This window comes from Polypterus senegalus, chromosome 10 (genome assembly GCF_016835505.1).
Source record: "Polypterus senegalus isolate Bchr_013 chromosome 10, ASM1683550v1, whole genome shotgun sequence".
Classification (NCBI taxonomy): Eukaryota; Metazoa; Chordata; class Cladistia; order Polypteriformes; family Polypteridae; genus Polypterus; species Polypterus senegalus.
Window position 1 is genome coordinate 163,630,625 of NC_053163.1, and position 21,140 is coordinate 163,651,764.

The following is a 21,140-nucleotide window of genomic DNA, read 5'->3' on the forward strand; positions in this document are numbered from 1 at the left end:
AAAACACAATAAAATAATAAAGTCTTTGCTGTGTCGTGAGGGTGGCACGTCTCACGGCTGGCAGAAAGGGAGATTTGTGATGGCGCACCAGCGGAGATGAGGTCACTGGCCTGCTGTCGGTGACACTGTGGTGACACACAACACACCAGAAACGGGACGCACCTGATGGAAGTCGCTCTGCTGGGGGGGGCCGGGGGGCCCTGCTTGTACTCCAGGAAATTCCAGGTGCCCAAATGGACAGCGTGATTCCGTCAACTCGCTAATAACTCGGGATTTTCCCTTAATGAACATTTTTATCCCAGTGGGGCTCCAGAGGTCCGCAGGGTCCCTTCAGATGTCGCCTTTCCACTGCTTGTGTGATTTCAGGCTCTTTAAACGAGACCCCCCACCCCAATGCTACACAGCCTTAAGTCTTAACCCCCAGTAATCAAACACACACTCGCACTCCTGTTTTTCGTTTTCATTGAGTATCCATAATCTTGGACGCATCTCGCCAACTCGTCGCCATCTTAAATACCCTCTGGGTGACGGTGTCAGAAGTCACGAGATCTGGGTCACATGACCCTAAACGGCCCATTGAGCCTCAACCAAGATGCCCCCAAGAGCTCATCAAAATGGTGCCATGCAGTGAAATCCGAATTTATTACCACCTCTTAAATAAAAAGATGGTGGCGGAATCGGAACCTCGGCGTGGCCTTCGATCGAGTAGTGGAGCCCAAAGGACGACTTTCTTTCCCCTTCCCAAGTCCTTAAAGGCCTCGGACCGCCGCCTGCTTTCCCGGACTTGTGGCGGATGCCCCGACGTCCTTCAGCTCTCATTCGGTTGGCGATTTTCCGATGTTTTGTTTATATGGGGAGTGCTTGGGAGCAGGAAGGGCACAAAACGGCTGTTATTCCCCCCGCGCCCTTGGATTGCCGTTCACCTGACCCGGCCCGGCCAATGAGAGCTGCTGTGTGAGCGGGCACCACTCCTCGTCTCGCCATTTGACGCGCCTCTGCCTGCCTGCCCGCCTGATTGATTGATTGATTGATTTTCCTCTGCAGGTGGAGGAGCCTCCTGAGGCGCCAGACGAGGAAGAGGATGGAGAGCTGGCGGTTTGGTCGAGGGACGTGCAGGTGGTGGAGCTGGAGAAGGGGGCAGAGAGCCTGGGCTTCAGCATTCTGGACTATCAGGTGTGTGTGCCCCCGCCGCTGCCCAGCCCAGCTGTTCCCAGACCCCCGCCGACGCCTTTAGTTTGGTTTTGGGGGTCTGAGGCGAAGCGCCCCGTGGCTGCCAGGGCGTTCATTTCTCATTTCCTGGTGTGGTGATTCACATTCTGCCGTGGACGGCGCCATGTTGGGGACACTACTAGTGGGACGCTTTACACCTCCACTGCGGTCCAAATGGTAAAAAAAAGTTGTGTACCCGTTCAGTTAGGATCCTGGGCTTTATTTCGTAGTTATTTCCTATCGGAATATTTATTTTGCGCATATTTGTACACGTTAAATTGTGACATCGGAGCGTGAGATGAATGCATGGGCGCCATATGACTGTTCTGCCGTGCCGCAGGACGGGGGGAGGATTCTTTCAGTGAATGGCACTGGGAAGTGAAGCGTAGTCGGCAGGAGCTGCCGGGGCCAATGCCAGAACTTAAAAGCGATGTGTCGACAAACTTGAGAGCGGTAAAGAAAATGGGAAGAGAAGTCCGTTAGCCGGCCGAATTGTACGTTTGTGAACGCGTGTCGGCTGTCGTGATGTAACCCATGCAGCATTATATGTCCCTCACTCCCAGGTGGTAATGGGAATTAAGCACTGAGTGATGCGTCATCAACAAAATGGCGGCATGTGTAAACGGACGTCACGGAGAGACGCTGAACGTTGACAACGCTGCTCCTGCAGATGCTGAAAGCGGCTCGGGAATTGCTGCGGAAAAGTGAAAGACAGCAGTCCCAACAGGAAGCGTCCCCCGTGGGTGGCCTTTGTCACCACCATCGTCACATTGGTTTATGGAGGTGCGCTTCATCAGCTCAGTTCAGCTCCACTTTGTATTTCTTCACGCACACACAGCTACTGTGCCAGTGTCTTAGCCCCACGACCTCAGTAAATGGCACATCTTCAGGACTGCCCTGTGCAGAGACTCTCCGTGGCAACCTCCAATTGGCAGCGCAGGGGGAGTTCAGCCACTGGGCCTGAGCAGACCTGCCCAGAGCACTTGTCGTCATTCACGATGGCTGCGTCGGGGCACCAGGTGTGAGGCCCTCAGGCTGGCATGTGGTGGCGCAGGACCCTGTGAAGTGGCCTGTCGGGATGGCGTTGGCCTTTGTGGCGTTTGTGAGTTGCTATTTTGTTTAACGGGTGACTCCAACAACAGCCTTAATGACACAATAGTCGCGTGATGTCATGAAGCTGCCACTATAAAATGTGTCACAACCCTTAGAATTAACCCTGAGGAAAGGTCATGTGACATATACCATGCTAGGATGAGAGGGCACACTCATGCCAATGCAGCGCCCCAAACCACCCCCACATTCTCGGTATAAATCTGGCAGTCCTCAGAGAGGGGGTGGTCTGCTTTTCGCCTGGACGAAGATCCGTCACGAGATGTGACCCTCCGTAAGAGGAGCGTTGTGGCATGATTCTCTGCCATTAGTGCCCTCGAGTTCAGCTTTTGTTTGTCCTATTTCAGTCTGTCCACCCGGGCACAACGCCCATGTCTGCCACCCGTCCATCACGCCGGACCCTATCTGTCAGCGGTCTCCATCTTTCGGTGCAATGCAGGCCTTTACAGGGTTAACGTGAAGAGGATGTCGTGAAGCCCACCTGCCCGCCTGCGGTGTCAAGTGGTCGTAAAAGTCTTTACAGGGCAGCCGGCCTTGTAATTACCTTCTCGCTTTCGGGCAGATCCTCCCTAATTGGCCTCCCCTCTGCAGTGCGGCGCTCCCGAGTCGCTCCGTGAATTCCTGCGGCCCGCCCGCCCGCCCGCCACTGGGCGCCTCTCGCTGCCGGTCGGCTCTGCACGGGTTAACGGCGCTCGGGCCTTTTGGGCGCTCATTTCCTGCCGTGTTTTTCACTTTTCTTTTCCTCTTTTTCACCCCTGAAGGCTTACAGTAACATGTAAGCAGCGCTGACCCCTTTTCGTCCAGGGGTCAACTGCTATTTAGGCATGTGTGGAATTTTACAGTCGGCCCCCCCGCCGCCCCCTCTAATGCGGGGGCTGGCAGTTTGGTTTGCAGCACTTTCACAGCTCCTGAGAGGAACGAGCTCATGGAAGCTCGGCGCTTACGGTTTACGAGCTCTTAAGAAGATCTGAGAGGCCCGAAGAAAAGCCGTGTGTGGCTGTGGGGGCTGGAGGTGGTGGGGGCTCTGAAGGGGGACTGGGGCGTTGGTGAAACTTGACTTTCTTTTCCTTTTTCGTTAACCATGTGATTGTCCAATTTGTCCTCCTCACCACCTGCCCCTTTACCTGCTGCTTCCCACTTGTGCCCGCGTGTCTCCTGGCACACCTGCTGCCTGCTTGGGGTTTTTTGACTTAGGTGGTCATTTGTGTGTCCCTAGAAAAGTGAAGCACCAGAAAACATTTGAATGTCCCCAAACCTGCGCAGCAACCGAGCGCTTTACCTCCACTTTAGAAATGGGGACATCATGGTGTTTAGTCACCAAGCCAAAGAGGCAGCCTCGCTGGCACCAGCCGGGTCCAAAACAAAGCTGGTGATTTGATCCCAGCTGAGGGCCAACCAGAGCAGGCAGGGAGGAGTCTGATTGGTGGCAACTCCACGACCCCGGGCTCACGACCAGAGAGTCCTGCTGCTGGCGGAGCGACGGTAACGGAGCCCCTGATCTCCATGTCGGCGGGCCGGTCGGGGTGGTCACTTCATTGAGGGGTCTTTGATTGGTTTTTCCATTTTACTGCACTCCCTAGAAAACATTTGGCTCCCTAAAACCTCTTGATGGAAGCAGTGCCACTCAATGGACCCTTGGCATGTCGGTGCCCATAGATGGGATTAAGCAGCCTTTGAAAGTCGATGGCTGGGGGCACACTCTTCTTGTGGACAGCATTCCAGTTGGCATTTTTGAACACAATATGGCGGACTTTTGGTTAGAGAGCGGGTGAGTGGGCCCTGTTACGGACTGGCAGTTACCCAGCTTGTGCCCGATGTTGCCATTCAGTGACCCTGCTTAGTCCTCACTAAGCTGTGTGGTTGTTGGGTGTTAAGTCCTTGCGAGGCACAGACCAGTAGGGCAGTTCTCCACCTTGGTTCAGTCGCCAGGGGGCACTTGGGGCATTTGGTACAAACGTCTGGCCATGTGCTGCTGGAGGTGCTGCTGGCTGTGGGCAACATGGCCGCTCCTGCCCGCTCCTTGCCTGCTGTGTGTTGAGTCAGAGTCCGTCAAGGCCATGTGCTGTCACTCCTCCTGGACAGGATATCAAGGTGGGCATCCTGTCAGGTAGCATTACTGTTGTAGGCAGATGATGATGATGATGATGATGATGATGTCCTCTTTGTGTCATCAGTTGATAAAGTTGAGCGATTTGCTGCCAAGTGTGAGGTGGATGGGATGAGGACCTGCACCTCCACATCTCAAGTCCTCGGAAAAGGGGGGATTGAGTGGAAGAGTTGAGGTGTCTCTGGGGGTCCTGTCCATGAGTGTCCCATTAAGAGAGTGTGAGATGACCGCTCCATGGTGGTCGTATCTCTCGGTGTTCTGCTCCTCCTTCATCGCGGTCCTCGCCTGTGACCATGGGCGGCGAGCGATGGCTGATTTAGTGACCTCAGGTGGCAGGACTGTGGCCTCCTCACGGCCTGGCTGGGCCGACACTCCGAACAAACCTCAGAGTTGAGGTGGCTTTGCGTGTATCGTGAGGATGTGACAATTGTGGCTCCAGGCGGGTCCCTCTAGGCACTGGCTTGGGAATGCCTGGGATCGGGGAAGTCTGGAGTGACCTGCTTGGCCTGCTGCCTCCAACAACCCTCACCAGGGAAAGCGGGCGAGAAGATGAAACGAGCTGATGAGGTGAGAGGACTTGCCAGTGGTTGGGGTCTCGGGTGGCGATGGAAATTTTAAAATGATGAAGGTGGCGGCCAAAAAGAAAAGTAGTTGATCTGTCGGGTAACACGAGGGGGCACCAGAGGCGGGCACTCAAGACTATGAGTGACACCGCACAGCAGATGAGTCGCTCAGTGGGGTGACCAGAAGGAGCCAATTGGGGTCTTCAGATCGTCTCTCACGTAGCGTCTGTTTCCTCCTGTAGGACGTCGAGCAGCGATACAGGGCACACTCGTGCCCCTCTAATGCACCTGGTGTGGGGGGACCTGGAGACAATGTGCCAACTCAGCATGGACGCGTCTGACCCAGCACAAGAACTCTCGGGTCCGTCGGTGTCTGTACAGATTTTGCCGACGGCTGCGAGTGGCCGCAGACCCCATATAGCGCCTTTCGTTGAGGTTTTTCACAAGGATGTGCCAGACTACCTTTGAAACAAATGAGACGAGCCCTGACCACACAGAGCAGGGCACAGACGCTGTTGAAGTGAAGGCCAGGGGGGCTCGTTTCAGGTGTCCACCAAATGTCAGCGAGGTCACAATCTTCACGGACTCGGTGGGTTACGAGACCCCCATGGTTGACGGCCGCTTATCTGCTCTCTCCCATTGACTAAGGTGGGCACCATCTTTGGGTCGTCATTGTCCAGTTGTGCCCAAGTGGTTCTCCTGAAGTGTTCACTGGAGTCGTCACCGGACAGATGGAAGCCCCCACGCGTTCTCCGATATTTGGGGGGCAGCACACCTCCTGTGATCTTGTGTGACCACTCGGCCGGGGTCTTCTGGTTTGGAGGGCTCCCTCAGAATTTGTAAACCTGGGAGAAGTGACGGGGTCACTTTGGGGGGCCGATTCAGTCCTTTGTCATTTAAATCTCGGCTCATTCATCACATTTGTAAAAACGGGGAATGAAAAGCTGGACATGGCACGCGATTTGTCACGGAGCGCCGCTCGGATCTGATTCTGCGCAGCCCCCTAGACTCGTGATTGATTTGAAACGGCTGAATGCCGGGGAGCGGTGATGGCCGGGCCGGGACGGAGGGCCGCGGGGGTCTCCTGCAGTTTACGTGAAATTGGATTTCGTTCTATCGCCCGCCAACTCGTTCTTTTCTTTTTTTTTTTTTTGCTACCCTTCACTTCTTCCATCGCCGCCTCTCTCCTTTCTTCACTTTGGACTAAAAATTGATTCCTGCGCTTGAGGACCTGTTGAAGCAGAACCGCTTACTCGGTGAGCCCCCAGCGATGGAGGTCGAGTCCTGCCCGGGGTGCCATGCCGAGCGTTCAGATCTCGTCGATACGCTGGCGCGTTGGCCAAAGGCGCCATCCAACCCCGTGACTTGTGAAGCTGCTATCGGATGTTCTGGGCCCCTGAGCCGCCCGCCCGCTCTCTCTCTCTCTCTCTCTCGCTCGCTCGCTCGCTCTTTTTTCATTCGTCTTTCTTGGTTTTCCACTCCACCCCCCCCCCACCCCATGTTGCGGGGGGCTTTCATCTGCAGATTCTATCTGGGTGGGGAGTTTCATCTCCACGAGTTGTGTAGCGCCACCATCTGTGGCACTGGCAAGTGTTTGGACTCTGGATGGTGGCGCATGGCACAGGGATGTATGTCAGTGATGATGATGAGGATCCTGGGGGGTCCAGGTAAGGCTGGCTGGCTGCCCCCCTTGCACGTCATAGCAGGCAAATGAAGAAAGTTGGTGTCAGGCTGTAAAACATTTGGTGCCAGTTCTCGAGGGCAGCCAGCCTTCTCAGCAGCTGGGTGGTATTTGCACATCCTCCCTGTGCCCATTGGTGGTCCAGCCTCCTCCCGCTTCACCCCTAGATGTGAACTTCTAATAAATGGAGACCCTGAGGGGCTGAGGGTGGGAGTGTACCCTGCTGTCCAGTCCAGTCCAGTCCAGTCCAGTCCAGTCCTCGACGCTCCTTACTGGACGCATCATCCTGTGGCACCTCGTTGAAGGAGGAGCTCTGCTGGTTTAACCCTGCGACACACATAAGGGGTTTCCGGCCCCATCCCATAATATTTGAACTTCTGCTTAAATGGGCCTGTTATTTACAAGTCCCTGATCACTCAACCTGTGCTGCCCTCTAGTGGCATGGTGGCCCTGGTGTGTGGCGTACAAACAGGGCATCCCATAATACTTGACCTTCAATCCATGTGCCCCCATTATTTCTGAGCCTCTTACACACTCAACACAAGGGTCACTGACCCCACGGTGGCTTCAAGTCTCTAGTGGCTCGGTGGCCCTGGCACCTCTGTCAAGCCCTGCTGGTTTGCAGCTGGCAGGATTGGCATGGTGTGCATGTGTAGTGATGGCTGAGGAGGACTGTGCCATCCGAGGCCAAGCCTGATGCCAGTGAAGACGCTTCTCCCGCGTCGGTGTAATCCGATAGTTTGAGGAAAGTGCTTGCCAGTCGTGTTAAATGAATCGTTTCCAGAGAAGCATTGAATTGCAGCGTGAAGGTAGGTGGGCACAACCGTGTAGCCACAAAGCTCGTCTTGGGGGGTGTGTGTGATGCAAAGTGAACACCTCGGTCTGCCTTCCTGACATAGCGAGGCGGTGTGGTGGCTCAGTGTGTAGCTCCACAGACTGGGATTGTACTTCGTGATCACCCGTCTCTTAGTTCACATGCCAACTGGCCAGATGGCATCCCCAGGACTCGGAGATGGAAACGGCAGGCTCCTAAAATGGAGGGAGGCAGGGGGGAGTGGAAGGAAGTCCGAGCTGCGCTTTTAGGTGGGCACGTCCTCGTCCTCCGGTCAAAGTGGCCAAAACCCAGTAAGGAATGAGCCTCAGCATGGGGGTCCGAACAAGAGAGAAAAGTGCGAGTGTTGTTACGCATGGGGGGCTCATATAGCGCCTTTCGTTCGGCAATAGCAGCACCCTAGCGACTCCTGGTGTGTCCTCTTTCTACTCTTTGATGGCACCTGATCAGCAACCTGCCTGCAGGAGGACAGTTGGGTACATCTGGGTGGCACACTGGGTGGCCACCTCCTGGCCGGCTGTGGTGACCTTGGGGTGGAGTTTGGAGGAAGGTGGCACAGCGGTCTCCGAGAACAAGCCAGAAGGACCACCGAGACCCCTTTATTTGAGGCCAATCAGCCGAAGCCGACCCCCCTTGGCTTTATTGAACAAATCCTGAATCGGTGCCCGGCGTCTCTTCACTGTGCCATGAGCTGCAGATCGTTTCCCACTCAGGGGGCATTCAAGAGGAGACCACCCTTTGAAATAATGGAGTAATGAGCATCAGCGAGGACACGAGTGGACCAAGCCCTCCTGTGTAGCCGCTGTTGATAATCTGACCCCGAGATCGGGGGTCCGTGTCGTTTCAAGGGGCGCCAGGCACTTCCAATGTGGTGGCTTTTGGAGAACGAGAGGACGATGATGGGAAACGTAAAAGAGGGTCCCGTTTAGCGCCGCTCAGCTTGTCCTGTGAGGCGCGTTCTGCTGGTGGGCCGACCTTTCCCACAGGATGAGGGGCCCCCTGATTGATACCAGCTGGCTTGGGCCACTTTGCTCGAGTCTGGCTGGAGCTGAGCGGGGCCTTGACTGGCGATTAGCCGCGATGGGCAGCCCCCTTGGAGGGCGTCCAGTTTCCATGCAGGAGCGGCCCGAGGTGAAGCGGGTTGTTTTGGAGGGGTGAGCGCTGCCCTCCATCACTTTCAGTCTCCGTTTTTTTTACGTTTCACTTGGCTTGGCTTTGGCCGAGGTGCCAGCCGGGAGCTCGCCATCGCCCTTTTGATTACGGTTAACCGTTTGGTGACTGAACTGAATGGCCAGGTTTGTGGGTTTGATTGACGTCCTGCCAATCATCTGGCGAGTCGGTCGCGAGGGTCCGTGGTCTGCCATGATGCTGAGTGTTAGGGGCCCACGATGAGATGTTCTTTAGGTCACTTGAGTGACTTCCCAGTGCCCACTGTGGCCTCCCGGCCGCGGTCTCATTGCCCTCCTCATGGATTTCCATGGTGCTGGATGGTCCAGAAGGAGCCTGAAGTGTTGTGCCTCCCTACCATGGGTACCTTCTTAAGAACACAAACCACTCTACCTGCCTGAAGTTGGCATTGACATGTAAGCAGTTAAAAGCACACCAAGGTTGGCATATGCCAGGCTGAATGCAGACTTTTCATCCAAACTTGAAACAATTGGCATGCCAACCCAATTCTATGAGGATGGGATTGGATGAGCCAAAGCAATGGCAGCCCACGTGGGTGACAGGCGTAAGATGAAGAGACTCTCTTTAAACGTTTGTCCTCGTCATTGAGCGGAGTCGAGAATGTGGGCGACGACAATGAAATGGCGACTCAAAACAAAAGCCGGCGAGCGTCTTGGGTGACGGTGACGAAACGAGTGACTGGGCAGCAAGATGTGGACTGACGTGTCTCTGAGGGCCCCCTGTTGTTTATTCTCGAAGGCGACACCTTGGCTCGGCCCCCCTTATGTAATCGATACAGCGCCTCCTAGTGCCCACTCTGTTAAAGCTCAGTGGTGGCCTTGACCCTCGCCAAGGTCTCCCCAGGATTGAGACCACCGCAGGTTTTGTTCTTGTATGAAGTGATTCCTCTTACTCGTCGTCTTCATCAAACTGAATGTGCCCCCCTCAGGACAGCCGTGTGGCCCCCCAATAGCTGAGCACTTGAACTGTGAGCCTACGTCAAGCCCTTGTGTCGTTTGAGTCCAGTCGCGCCAAGCCCACTTGGTATGGATACCCACTCTGGCAAGGCGCTTTATAAAATCACATTCAAGTCTCAGCACTAACTCGCTGTCAGGTGCCAAATGTGCCACACACAGGGTAGTGCCCACTTACTGATCTGCACAAGTGTTGTGCCATTCATTAGGGAGAAGTGCTATAAAAGGTCAGCCCTACAATGCCTTCAGTAGATTTTCTGATGGTGGCCCGGTGGCACAGAGGTTGGGGCTGCAGCCTGGCTTCAAATGCCGTATGTCTGGTGTGTGCGTGGTCTTCCCGTGTCCTACTTAGACTACCGGTTGATTCAAGAATGGTGCAGCCTGCGGTTGGCAGCTAACTGATTTATGCTAAGCAGGTACCATGCCCTCGGGCGAAGCTTTCACATTAGCAGTCTGCTGGCATCTCTGTCCTTATGGGTACCAGCTTTGGATAGCACCTGAGAAGAAGGGGCTTCTGTGCAGGTTTACAGGACTGGACCCCGGAGTAGAGTTGTGGTGTCTTCAGACTCTCTCAGCACGGGGCATCGGGCATGGCTACCTGGCAGATGAACCAGGACACACTGGGGCATCAAACGTCTTGACTGGTCATGAGAAAGGTGGGAGCTGGAAGGACATGTTTAGGTCGGGCATTCCTGGGACGTCCAGCTTGGGACCGCATGAATGAATGAAAGGGAGCCCTCTGGGCACAGAAAGGGCATCCTTGGGCTTGTTGACTATGATGTCACACAATGGGGTGGACTGATGGAGGATTTAAGTCACTTGTAGGTGTAAAATGTCAAATATGCCAATTGCCCGTTTTGTCTCCAATTTCTGTGCCAACCCCGGATGTGGTGCCAGTTAATAGATTGTGGACTGGAGGGGTGGGATTTCAGCAGAGGACTTGGTTTGTAGGTGGATGGGTGGGTTGCCAGGAGCTATCAAAGCGGACGTGGACGTCGGGCATTTACCTCAGGCTACAGTAAATAAATGGCTTCCTCGGGGTCGTAGTGCCAGGGTGTGGTGGTGGTTTGAACAAAGCCAGTGAACCCCATGGCCGCCTCAGAGTGGCACAGGTTTGATGTGACCCTCTAGCTGGGTAACGACACCTAGTGGGTCCCCTGCACGGCGTTGGGTGGGGGTCACCTCTTGTGTGTTCCTTTGTCCTTCACCTAACAGCTGTTTGTTTGTTTTGTTTGTTTTTTGGTTTTTTTTTTTCCAGGGAGAGGCACGTCCTCCTGTCACATCACGTCACGTCTCGTCCAGCGTGTCACCTGTTTTGTGTGTCACACTAACATTTCTCTCTCTCTCTCCTGGTGGGTTTCTTTGCATGCTCTGCTGTGAACTGTGGTCTCTGGCGCCCTCTGCAGGATCCTGTAGATCCAACACGTACTGTGATCGTGATCCGCTCCTTGGTCGCTGGTGGGCTAGCCGAGAGAAGCGGTGGCATCCTCCCGGGGGACCGCCTGGTCTTTGTGAATGACACCCACTTGGACGCATGTGGCCTCGTGGAGGCTGTGGAGGTGCTGAAATCTGTGCCCCCTGGCAAGGTCCTCTTGGGCATCTGCAAGCCCCTGTTGGTAAGCGTTTTTCACACTTTCTCTGGAACATGACGCTCCCTGGCACATTTGGCCTTAACACCCAGCAGAGTTACTTGGCTTTGGTGCCAATGCAAAACTTTTCCCATAATGCACCCTGCTCAAGGAGGAATGTGGATTATGGAAAGCAAATCTGGAATTGGAGATGAAGTCACCTGGGGGCTCGAGCCACCATCATCTTTGTGACTCCCCCCCAGTAAAAGTGCCAGTTGATATAAATGTGAAATAGTGGGCAAACTATACCAGAGGGCACAGTAGCAGTGGGACAGGGCACTTTATGTGGCATATTGGGGTGGGCAGAAAGTGAGTGTCAAGTGAGAATGGCAGTGCCATAGCAGTCAGTATTGTGGATGAGGGGAGGAACAACCAGGTGGCCTATAGCTGCTAGAGGTCACAGATGGGCACTTTGCCAAGAAGCAGTAATGGCAGAATCAGGTTGGCATTGGGCTGAAGGGACACAACATGGTGTCTTATAGGGAGTGGGAAACTAGGAGCCCCAAATGAGAATGGAAAGGGACCAACCCCAGCCAGAAGGAATTATGGGATTGTGACACACGGAAGGGGGTAGGCTGGCACAGACGGGGGTATCTATGCTGAGGAGCATGACGGGCTTCATTTGTGCTCTGACTGTACGAGCCAATTAGGAGGGCAGTGATGGGACCACTCTGTGGTAGAGAGACCAGTGGGCTTGGCAAGAGAAATGGCACCGTGCTGGTCCCTAGACTCTCCTCCGTGAGCCCACACACATCCAGTAACCCACGGTGCCATAGGTAGATACCTGAATCCTGCCATCCCAGTGATCAGCAGTTGTAACTTTTGCTTTGTCTCTTCTGTTAGCCCGACCTGGAAGAGAAGGAGGAAGAGGAGGAGGAGGAATCCCCCCAGGAGGAGGTGGAAGTCGATGTGGACAGCGCAGCCTCCCTCAGCCTTGGCACCCCGACCCTCGTGCTTCCTGTCCCGCAGGTAGGCAGGCCCCTCCAGCCTTCAGTCCGCTCCTAGCTTGTTGGCATGGGTGTCTTGTCTGTCCATTCATTTGTCCACCTGTCAGTCACGAGGTGGGCAGCACTACTAGTGCTTTGCCATCTGTTTTCACCTGATGGGTATCACCCAAGCCTACATGCCCGCTCATCAAAGGTGGTCCGCTCTTCCTTTGGCCCATTAGGCTCTCTGTCTGTGGAGCACTTCATGTGGTCACCATCATGCTGGTCCGCTCCTGTGGCACCCCATGTCAGTGGGCACTCTAGCGGTGTGGGGGGCTCAATCACTCATTCATGTCATGATCAGGTGGTCCTTATGGTGCCCGGCCAAGTTGCCCCCGAGGTCCACTACTTGGCCAGGTTGTTCCTCGCCCTCATTTGAATGAGAAGACGGACCACCCCACAGCGTCTGGCCCACTATAGTGCCCAAATGGCTCCCCTGGGGGCTTGTTAACCTCCCACATGGATGAGGCGCCGGTCACCCGTCCCGTGCCGACTTCTCTCCGTGTGTCTAACTTCCCAAGCGAATGTTCATAAAAAAAATCCAATAAAAATCCTAAACGAGGAGGAGGAGGAGGCGGCAGAGACCACCGTAAATCTCCTCAAAGCTCGGCTAATTACGGGCCATCAGGGCCCTGCGCCGAGCAGCTCAGTGTGTCCAGACGGCTGGCTGGCGAGGAAAACCGCTGAGTCGGCAGAGGGACGGGCAGCGAGGGGCCCACTGCCTGCTTTATGACCTGCTTAATTTGGGGGCTCGTCTGCTAATGACGGCCTTGTATTTTATTTTGTTCCTGTTGGGCGTTGGCGCTCTTTTTTAAACGTTTGGCTCACGTGGTGGGTGGTGGGTGTTTGGCATCCTAATAAGGGGCACCTGCTCGCTGCGTCTCTCCTCGTGTTATGGTGGAGTGGGTGGGCTCGCCTGATGGAGATCAGTGCTCATGTTGGCCCATCTCGATGTTTGATCACCAATGTGGGGACTCCACGCATCTCGGACCCCCCGGAGATCTCTGGAGTGGGGGGACGGTTATTAAATCGGTCACTTAACAGTAGTCGTCATTTTGTCGCATATATGCCACCAATGAGATGAAAACTAGAATCTTTGAGGGGCGTCCCGTCCTCGAGGCCACAACGCAGTTCCTAAGGCCGAGACCCCTTATGTGTTTGTCATGGCGGTGCGGACCACCAACTGAACGTCTCCTCTGCTACTTTCCATTCTTGACATTTTCATTTTCCGTTTACTTTATTGATTAGTGAATGAAGACCCCCCTCTTCAACAATCCCCCCCAAACTGGGTGGAGCTGACCGACGTTCTCCCTCCTGCTGTCTCTTGCTGACGTTTTGCCATCCGAGTTGGTGGGTTTTCCGTATCGCCCGGTTGGTGGTGGTCTCCACAGCCGACGCCCGACCTCAGCACTTTGACTTTGGGGTCAAGTGAAGATTTGAGTGGTGGTTTTGGTCACCAAAGAGAGTGGGGTCTCGATCTCCCTCAGGATCAACGTTGACATCAGAACGTCGAGGGGGACGTCATCAGCGGAGTTGCTCATTAACTGGTCGAGACAGAAGAGCCCACCCGAAACCCCAAAAGAGAGAGCAGTGCTGTCTGCTTTGGTGGGGAGACGATATAAAGGGAGGATGAGGAGGAGCCTGATACACCATGGTGGGCAGCCAGCCAAGGGTCTTCTGTCACTAAAATGTCCAAGTGGCATCACCAGAGGAGACTTTCTTACGGTGGTCCCGTCTAAGTTGACAACATTTGTGACTGCCGTTGTTACCGTAAACCTCTTGGTGGGAAAACAAGAAGATGGGGCAACAGCAGCTGAGACCCTCGTTAACTCCGCAGCCAGCCAGACCACCAGGGGGCGCTCATTCATTCAGTCGTTTAATGGTCCTCTCTGCCTCGGTGGTCCATTTCTAAGTGAGGGGAGATCCTCCTGTTAAAACGATGAAATGCGATGATGAAGGTGAGATCTTCGTTAAGTGACTGATGTGGCAAGTAAACCTCACAAGCTTTGGTGACAGAACCTCAGGAGCGGGGGTGACGATCTCTGGTGGTGGAGGTCATTACGCTTGTCACTTTACCATCAAAGGTGGCCAGCGTCACGATGTTCAGTGCTCACGTCAGGACCCCCGTGCGGAGGCTGCTTCTCAACTTTTTATCCGTCCCGCTGGTAATTCGTTTCACTTTCATGTGACCGCCAGCTGGCATTGTTGCCATGAAACCCAGAGTGGCATCACGAAAATGCCAAGGCGGTGTTGTTGGCGAGGTGAGGGTGAGTTGTAAGCGCTTGGCAGCCAGGAGAGGAGAGGGACGGGACAACAGGGTGGGTGGGCTCCAGCAGTTTGAGAGTGGGCCGAGGGGGAAGGAGGAAGAAGAAGCAGCTCAAGACCCGGGGGCCACAAAGTGGGCTAAGCTGGCATGAGCGGACCAGGGGGGCTCTAATGTCACAAAATGAGCAGCAGGGAGTAGACGAGGGGGCGAGAGGTGGCGGGTCAGAGGGAACTGGACACGAAGAGATCGGGCAGTGTAGAGCTGGGTGGCAGCGGCTGGGGGGGGTCGACTGGTTGGTGGTCCTGTCCACAGGATCTCACAGCTTAGTGACATTCTTGGGGGCTCCTCCACTGCCACTTTGTCTTCCGGTGACCGCCACTCTCTGCCTTTTAGGGATTTGAAGATGACCCCCTCTTCCGTGAAGAGCTGGTGGACGAGCCGGACCCCCATCTGTGGACCCACACAGGACCTGATGAAGACGTGGTGGAGAGGGAGATGGCAGTAGATGAAGAGTGTGAGGAGGAGCTGGCTGGATATGAAAGCCTGGCAAAGGGTGGGCGTGAGTTCTCACATCTGCCATACGTGCAGCTCAGAGAGAAGGACAAAGAGGAGTGGACTGAGCCACAACCCTGTGCCAGCGCTCAGGAGGTGAGTGGCACATTGGTGGTGACGGGTGGCACTGCTTCCTAGTAGAACAGATGAATGGTTCACATTGTACTGCCCTGTGCCCTCGGAGGAGGCTGGTGAGCATCCTCAGCATGGGGGTGACAGTGCAGGGGAATGGCATCATGCCAATATAGTTCAGTGACAGTGGGCACTTTTAGGGCATGTGGCAGGGTGCCAGTGCAGTGACAGAGCTGCACCAGTAACTTTGAAGTTCGGTCTCCATAACTTGCTCACCATGCGACCCAAAGGAAGGAACTTAAGGAAGTCGAGAGCTTTCAAGGCTCTGCATCATGATGGGTGCTACGTTTTTAATCACAGTCCTGGCACCCCTGGCATTTTGTGACCTGCTTGACCCTTGTCATGGCAGTGGGGGCTGCAGCTCTGGGCACAAGTGGCTGACACTGCTGGCTTGACATGAACTGAGGCCAGCAGGACTGGAGGGAGTCTGCGCAGTGCGCCCGCTGACCAGCAGAGGGAGACAATTCACAATTGTTCACATTTTGGGTGCCTTGGCTGGTGGGCACAGTTGAAGAGTGGGACTGGCACGGCTGGTCAGAAGAGGTGAATCAATAATCAAGAGGATCTGGGGTGTAATGTGAAGTTGGAACAAATCAAACAAGGAGTCCTCGGGGGGGTCTGCTTAGAAATTGCGGTGCCTTGAAAAGCCCCCAGGTGTGTGTCTCCCATAACTGATTGGCACCCCCTGGGATTTTGAAGAATTTGACTGGCAGTTTTTATCTGTAAATGAAACCCTCATCTTCACGGTGCTGCCAAAAAGGAAATGTAGACAGTGTTCAAAAGTTAAACCCCCCCCAAACCGAAATGTCGTCACTCTGTCAGAGTTCGTCCCCCAGTTCAGTGGATGTCCCCTCTCTCCACGGTGTCATCGCGGGTGGGGTCGAGGCCGCCACCCTCACACATCCCTTTGGTTCACCTGAAGCCACTTGTACCCTGGCTTTCTTAGTATGTTGTAAGCCCACCCTGGAATTGGGGGACACCTTTGTTTGTTCCCGCGCTGCATTGCTTGGCGTCATCCCAAAGGGTGAAGTGAAGCCGGACCCCTGTAGTGGGGCTTCTGGGATTTTCTCATCCTTGCTCTATTTTTTTCCCCCACAGGACGTCGATCTGCATGGTGGACTTTGGAGGGCCGAATCCCCAGGAGTCAGCGGCTGGAGGCCAGAAGCAGGTGAGGGGCGCCCACTTATGAGCCTGCGGGTGACGGTGAGGGATTGGCATGATTGAGCGCACCGCACTGCCAGCTTTACCTCAAGTGCCCGGGACTTGCCCGTAATGATGTTCTCTAAAGCTTCACAAAAGGCGCTATATACACTAAAGATGAAGGGAGCCCGGAGTCCTGTTTGCTACCTTTTAACCTCTTCCTCCTCCTCTTCCTCCTCCTCTTTACTCAAAAGCCCAAACTTCTCAAAGTTTGCTGACCAAGGCAGCCTGGCCCCGAACTCCAGAAGCAGCCTGTTGGTCTGCACAGACCCAACCAGCAGGACGAGGAGGAGGAGGAGGATGATGAAGACCTGAAAACCTTCGGTCCTCCATGATACAACTAGAGGTCCTTTTATATTTGAAAGGTTTTATCAATAGAATCTTAACAACGAGAGCATCAAAGAAGAAAGCAACGTGGAATCAAAACGAGCAAACGACATGAAGTCCGCAGTCGAGAAATGTCAGCCAAAGTGCTGATGGACCCCCGACCTGACCCAGCAGGAGTGGCCGCTCGGAGTTTGACCTGACGTCACAGCACCACTACTTCTAGGAGGTGGGGGCGGGGCTAGGGTGTCAGGAGGCTCCGCCCCTTGGCCCATGTTTTGAATAAATGCGTAAAAAAATGAGCCCCCCTGGATGTGATGTCACACTCGCTGCCAGGGACTCCCCCCCCAGGTGCTCTGGTGGGCCGGATGTCGAGCTGAATGAAATTGTTGGGTGGGGGCCCCACTGTCCGGCTCTGCCATTGTCCTCCGTGCCACGTAAGACCTAACCTGAGGCTCCTGTGTCTTTTGCAGAAGAGTCGACGGAGAACGAGCCTCAAGAGACCCCAAGGGTGGACCCTGTGAGGAGCTCACAAGACGACCTCAGAGAGCAGTAAGTCTGACGAGGTGGCGGTTGATAACTGGCACCTCCACTGCCACTGATGGGTAGCATAAAGGGGCTGCTCAGGACTCTCCTGGCGTTCTCTCGTGTCATGTTGTCAGCCCAGTGTTGTGGTGTTCTGCTTGTCGAATGGCAGACAAAGTCAGGTAGGGTGGGAGTCCTGGAGACCCACCGGTATGATGAGAGAATCTCTCTGGCCTTTCATTCCAAGGGTCTTTATATGGGGAGGAAAACCGCTTGGTGGTAGAGCAGTGGGGGCACAGCAAGGGGTACCGAGGATAGAGGAGAGGAAAACTGAGAAGGGGTGCTGATGGCTTCTGGCTATTGAGACCCGAGGCGCTAGAAACACAGCAGCCTGCTCAGTCCTGGGCTTTGGGGGTCCTGCAGGTCAAACTTGACCTCTTCGTGTTGCTTTGTTAATCTTTAGTAGGCCAGCATCTTGAGGTCTTAGCAGGCCCCCTGGTGACTTGGGGCAGAGCCTCGGCCCTAAACTTCACTGGACGCCAGCCTCACCTTCTGGCAGCAGCGTCTTGAAGGAGCTGAAGCTGCCTAATGAACACGTCGGTGGTCCGTCCTGAGAGGAGTAAATGCAGCAATTCAGGGGTCGGTGTCCTCCAGACTTACAAACCACCTCCATCTCCCAGTATTTGGTGAAGGAGAAAAAGCAGGTCCTCGATAGCATTGTGAAGGGGGCTTTAAAAGACAGACTGGCATCAAAGGTAACACCCTAGGGGAGGGGTGTGCCAGTGTGAGGCCTGCTGAGCTGAAGTGTGACAGGACACTGATGTGTTGATGGGTAATAGGTGTGTATGGTGAAAGGCGCTATATAAGGGACTCGTAGATATGTAAGGCAATAGATACATAGAAATGGCAGCATATGATAAATACACAGTAACTGGGGGCTGTGACACAGGCTAGGCGCTATATAATATAAAGGTACTATATAATACAGTAAAGGCGCTATATAATATAAAGGTACTATATAATACAGTAAAGGCGCTATATAATATAAAGGTACCATATAATACAGTAAAGGCGCTATATAATATAAAGGAGCTATATAATATAAAGGTACTATATAATACAGTAAAGGCGCTATATAATATAAAGGTACTATATAATACAGTAAAGGCGCTATATAATATAAAGGTGCTATATAATACAGTAAAGGCGCTATATAATACAGTAAAGTATTGAAAGTATTCTAAAAAAACAAAAAAGTTCCCTATAAACAAAAAACATTTAAAAAAACTGAAAAACTGACCTCTGATAAGAGCGCAGTCCCAGTGAGGCAGCACAAAGACGCACTGCCATCGGTATGCAGGACCCCCAGCAGCATGCACTGTATTTATTATGTGGGATTCCTAACACAACGTGGACACCTGCATCTGTGTCTTAAGCTGCCTGGATGTGACATCTGAACGTTTCTATGATGACAGAAGTCTCACAATTCCAACTTTGTCACAAATGCCCAATAAGATTTTCGTATGGAAGTGTGCGGTGACGGCAGAGAGCAGTACTGCTCCTGGCCACCAGATGGCTGTATTGAACTCGGTCTAGCAGGTGGTCACACTGTATATTTTTCAGTCTGTCTATTATATAGTGCCTTTCATATCCATCTAACTACCTGAACAAGCCTGTAGATGAACAATAATAGAAACACAAAGAGATCTGTCATTTTCACTCCAGTGTTTAATATAAAGTGCCTTTCATAAATAATCCATCTGTCTGCCTAGCTGTCTGTGATGGTGGAGGTGCATAGCAGTCTGGACTGCCAGTCTTTAAAGATGTGGAGGACGCAAAGGAAACTCCGTGTCCCTTCTTTTCAGACAGCTTGGTGAGGTCATCACTAGTGTTTCATGTTCGTGTGTTTTTACTGACCTTCCCAAGATGGCTGACTCCCAGTGCCGTCAGTGCTCTTGTCTCCATAATGAAGCTGCTGATGGTGATAAAATGGTGTGTTAGGAGCTCCTCAGGTCGATCTCTCTGACTAGTTATCCAGGTAGCTCACTTGTCTGTCTAGATAGAGAGAAGAGAAAGGCGCTATATAATGGGTTGTTTGATAGGTATTTTAAAATAATAAAGAGAGTGACCCGTCCCAAGTGATGCCCCGTTTAATGTGCAATTTGACAAAAATGTAAAAAGAAGAGCACAGCGTTGGCCGTCATGTTGAGGTCCGACCTCGCTGGTTGCTGGATACGAAATGAACGCTGGCTTCTGTCCACCGGGGTGTAGTTAAGGGTCAGCTGTGTTGGTCTGGGGTCTGAATTACTATATAGGGACCACTAGGAGGAGCACCCACCAGTGCAAAGAGTGGCTGACCTCTGACCTTACAGAAGTGACCTTGGAAATGTCACCAGGCCTGAAAGGGGCTCAACTGGCTGAAGAAGGTGGTATGAGAAGGGGATTTCTGTGGCAATAATTCCTGGCAGGCGAGGGCATTAGACCCTCCGTGCAGGTAGAATTGTGTTTAGGAGATCCCGGTGGGGTCGGTGGGATTCTTTGTTTGTGTGCCTTTGTTACGTATCGTCCCTTCCACGTCCATTTTATTATCCAGCTACCTTCCTCGGTTACTCGTTTAATTTTTTGTGGTCAGTGTGGAGCCCCCCAAACCAACCGATGTCCTCTTGATGTGAAGACTTGCCCACCGTGGAACTGGAAGAGCCCTCCAGACTCCTGACACCTTTATCTGCTGCAAGATGTCGCCTGGTGAGGAGGTCACGGCTGTGCCAGCCTCCTGGCACTGATTCACTTTGTGTCACCTTGCCACGTGTGGCTCAGGTTTCTTCACTGCCATCGTCTCCTCATTTTTGATGTCCACTTGGCCCCTTTGTCACCCAGTTAGGGGCAGATGAATCTTAGAGGGTTGTGCCCACATCTTCACCCACTGACCCTGAGCTTTTTGCAGGATTGCCTTGGTGTTCATCTCTGGTGAGGGTAAGCCGAGGAGGAGCCCAGTCCATGCCAGGGGACATCTTAAAACCCCACCCAGGTACGACTTGAGCACCTCACTCTTACTGGCGGGTTGTGGACTGGTAGATGGCCGTGTCTGGTGCTTTGCTTTGCCCGGTGGGCGCCGTGCTACTTTTAGGACCTTTGGGGGCAAAGCCAATTATGAGAGGCTGCAAGGTAAGGACCGGTGTGATTAGTGACCTGTGCCCAGTGCCACATGTGCCAGGGGCACTGGGTCGAGCTCTAAGCGGGTTTTCTGACAGGTTTCTGAAACCTTCATGTGGCGCTTTGTGCCCAGATGCTCGCTGGTAGTTTGGGCTTCTTTGTGACTTTCTGGCCTTTCTGTCACCTGGTGGGATGGCTTTGGAGGAGCCGCCGCCATTAACTTGTTTTTGTGCTTTGATTGTAGTGAACTGCCTGAAAGAGAAGAGGGGGAAGGAGAAGAGACGCCAATTTTTAGTCACTGGGGGCCTCCAAGGAGGTAAGTCATGAGACCACCACAGTGGTCCGCAGATCTGCTCTCGTCACGCTCCTCAGGAGCCTTCATGCCAAGCGCGGGTACACCTCTTCTTTGGCACAGTGGACCAGGCCTGTTTGGGGTTCCTTGAGCTGTGGGTCACGACGTACCCTGTGACCTGGTGGTCTTGTCACTTAACCCTTCGTCAAGATGAGAACCTGCCACCCCTTTGCTGCGCACCACTTGGGTGACACTGGGGGAGGGTTTGGGGCCTTGAACACCTGGGTATGTCACCGTGCTGGTGGTCCAGAGGACCTCTCTTGGGCTCCCCTCATGAGGGCTGCTGCGTTCCTCCCATCTCGGGAAGCCAAAAACGCCAAACCCTAGGAAGTCCCAAAGTCCAGGAGGTCTTGGTCGGGAAGTCTGAAATCTGATGGAT

At 53.7% G+C, this 21,140-nt stretch overlaps 1 protein-coding gene across 8 annotated transcripts in view; it reads left to right on the forward strand.

Moving 5' to 3' along the window:
• The window catches only part of patj (PATJ crumbs cell polarity complex component), a 118,078-nt gene that overhangs the window by 33,217 nt on the left and 63,721 nt on the right, over positions 1–21,140 (forward strand). For 6 of the 8 annotated variants that reach the window (XR_005635420.1, XM_039767233.1, XM_039767239.1 and 3 more), the window contains exons 18-25: positions 1,045–1,173; positions 11,050–11,259; positions 12,115–12,240; positions 14,917–15,171; positions 16,306–16,375; positions 17,205–17,283; positions 20,201–20,284; positions 20,654–20,725. Coding sequence is in view for 7 of the 8 variants with exons in the window: in XM_039767233.1 (XP_039623167.1) it covers positions 1,045–1,173; positions 11,050–11,259; positions 12,115–12,240; positions 14,917–15,171; positions 16,306–16,375; positions 17,205–17,283; positions 20,201–20,284; positions 20,654–20,725 (1,025 nt within the window). In the remaining variant the exon portion in view is untranslated. The remainder of the gene's footprint in view (positions 1–1,044; positions 1,174–11,049; positions 11,260–12,114; positions 12,241–14,916; positions 15,172–16,305; positions 16,376–17,204; positions 17,284–20,200; positions 20,285–20,653; positions 20,726–21,140) is intronic. The other 2 variants (XM_039767236.1, XM_039767238.1) reach the window with 2 other exon arrangements.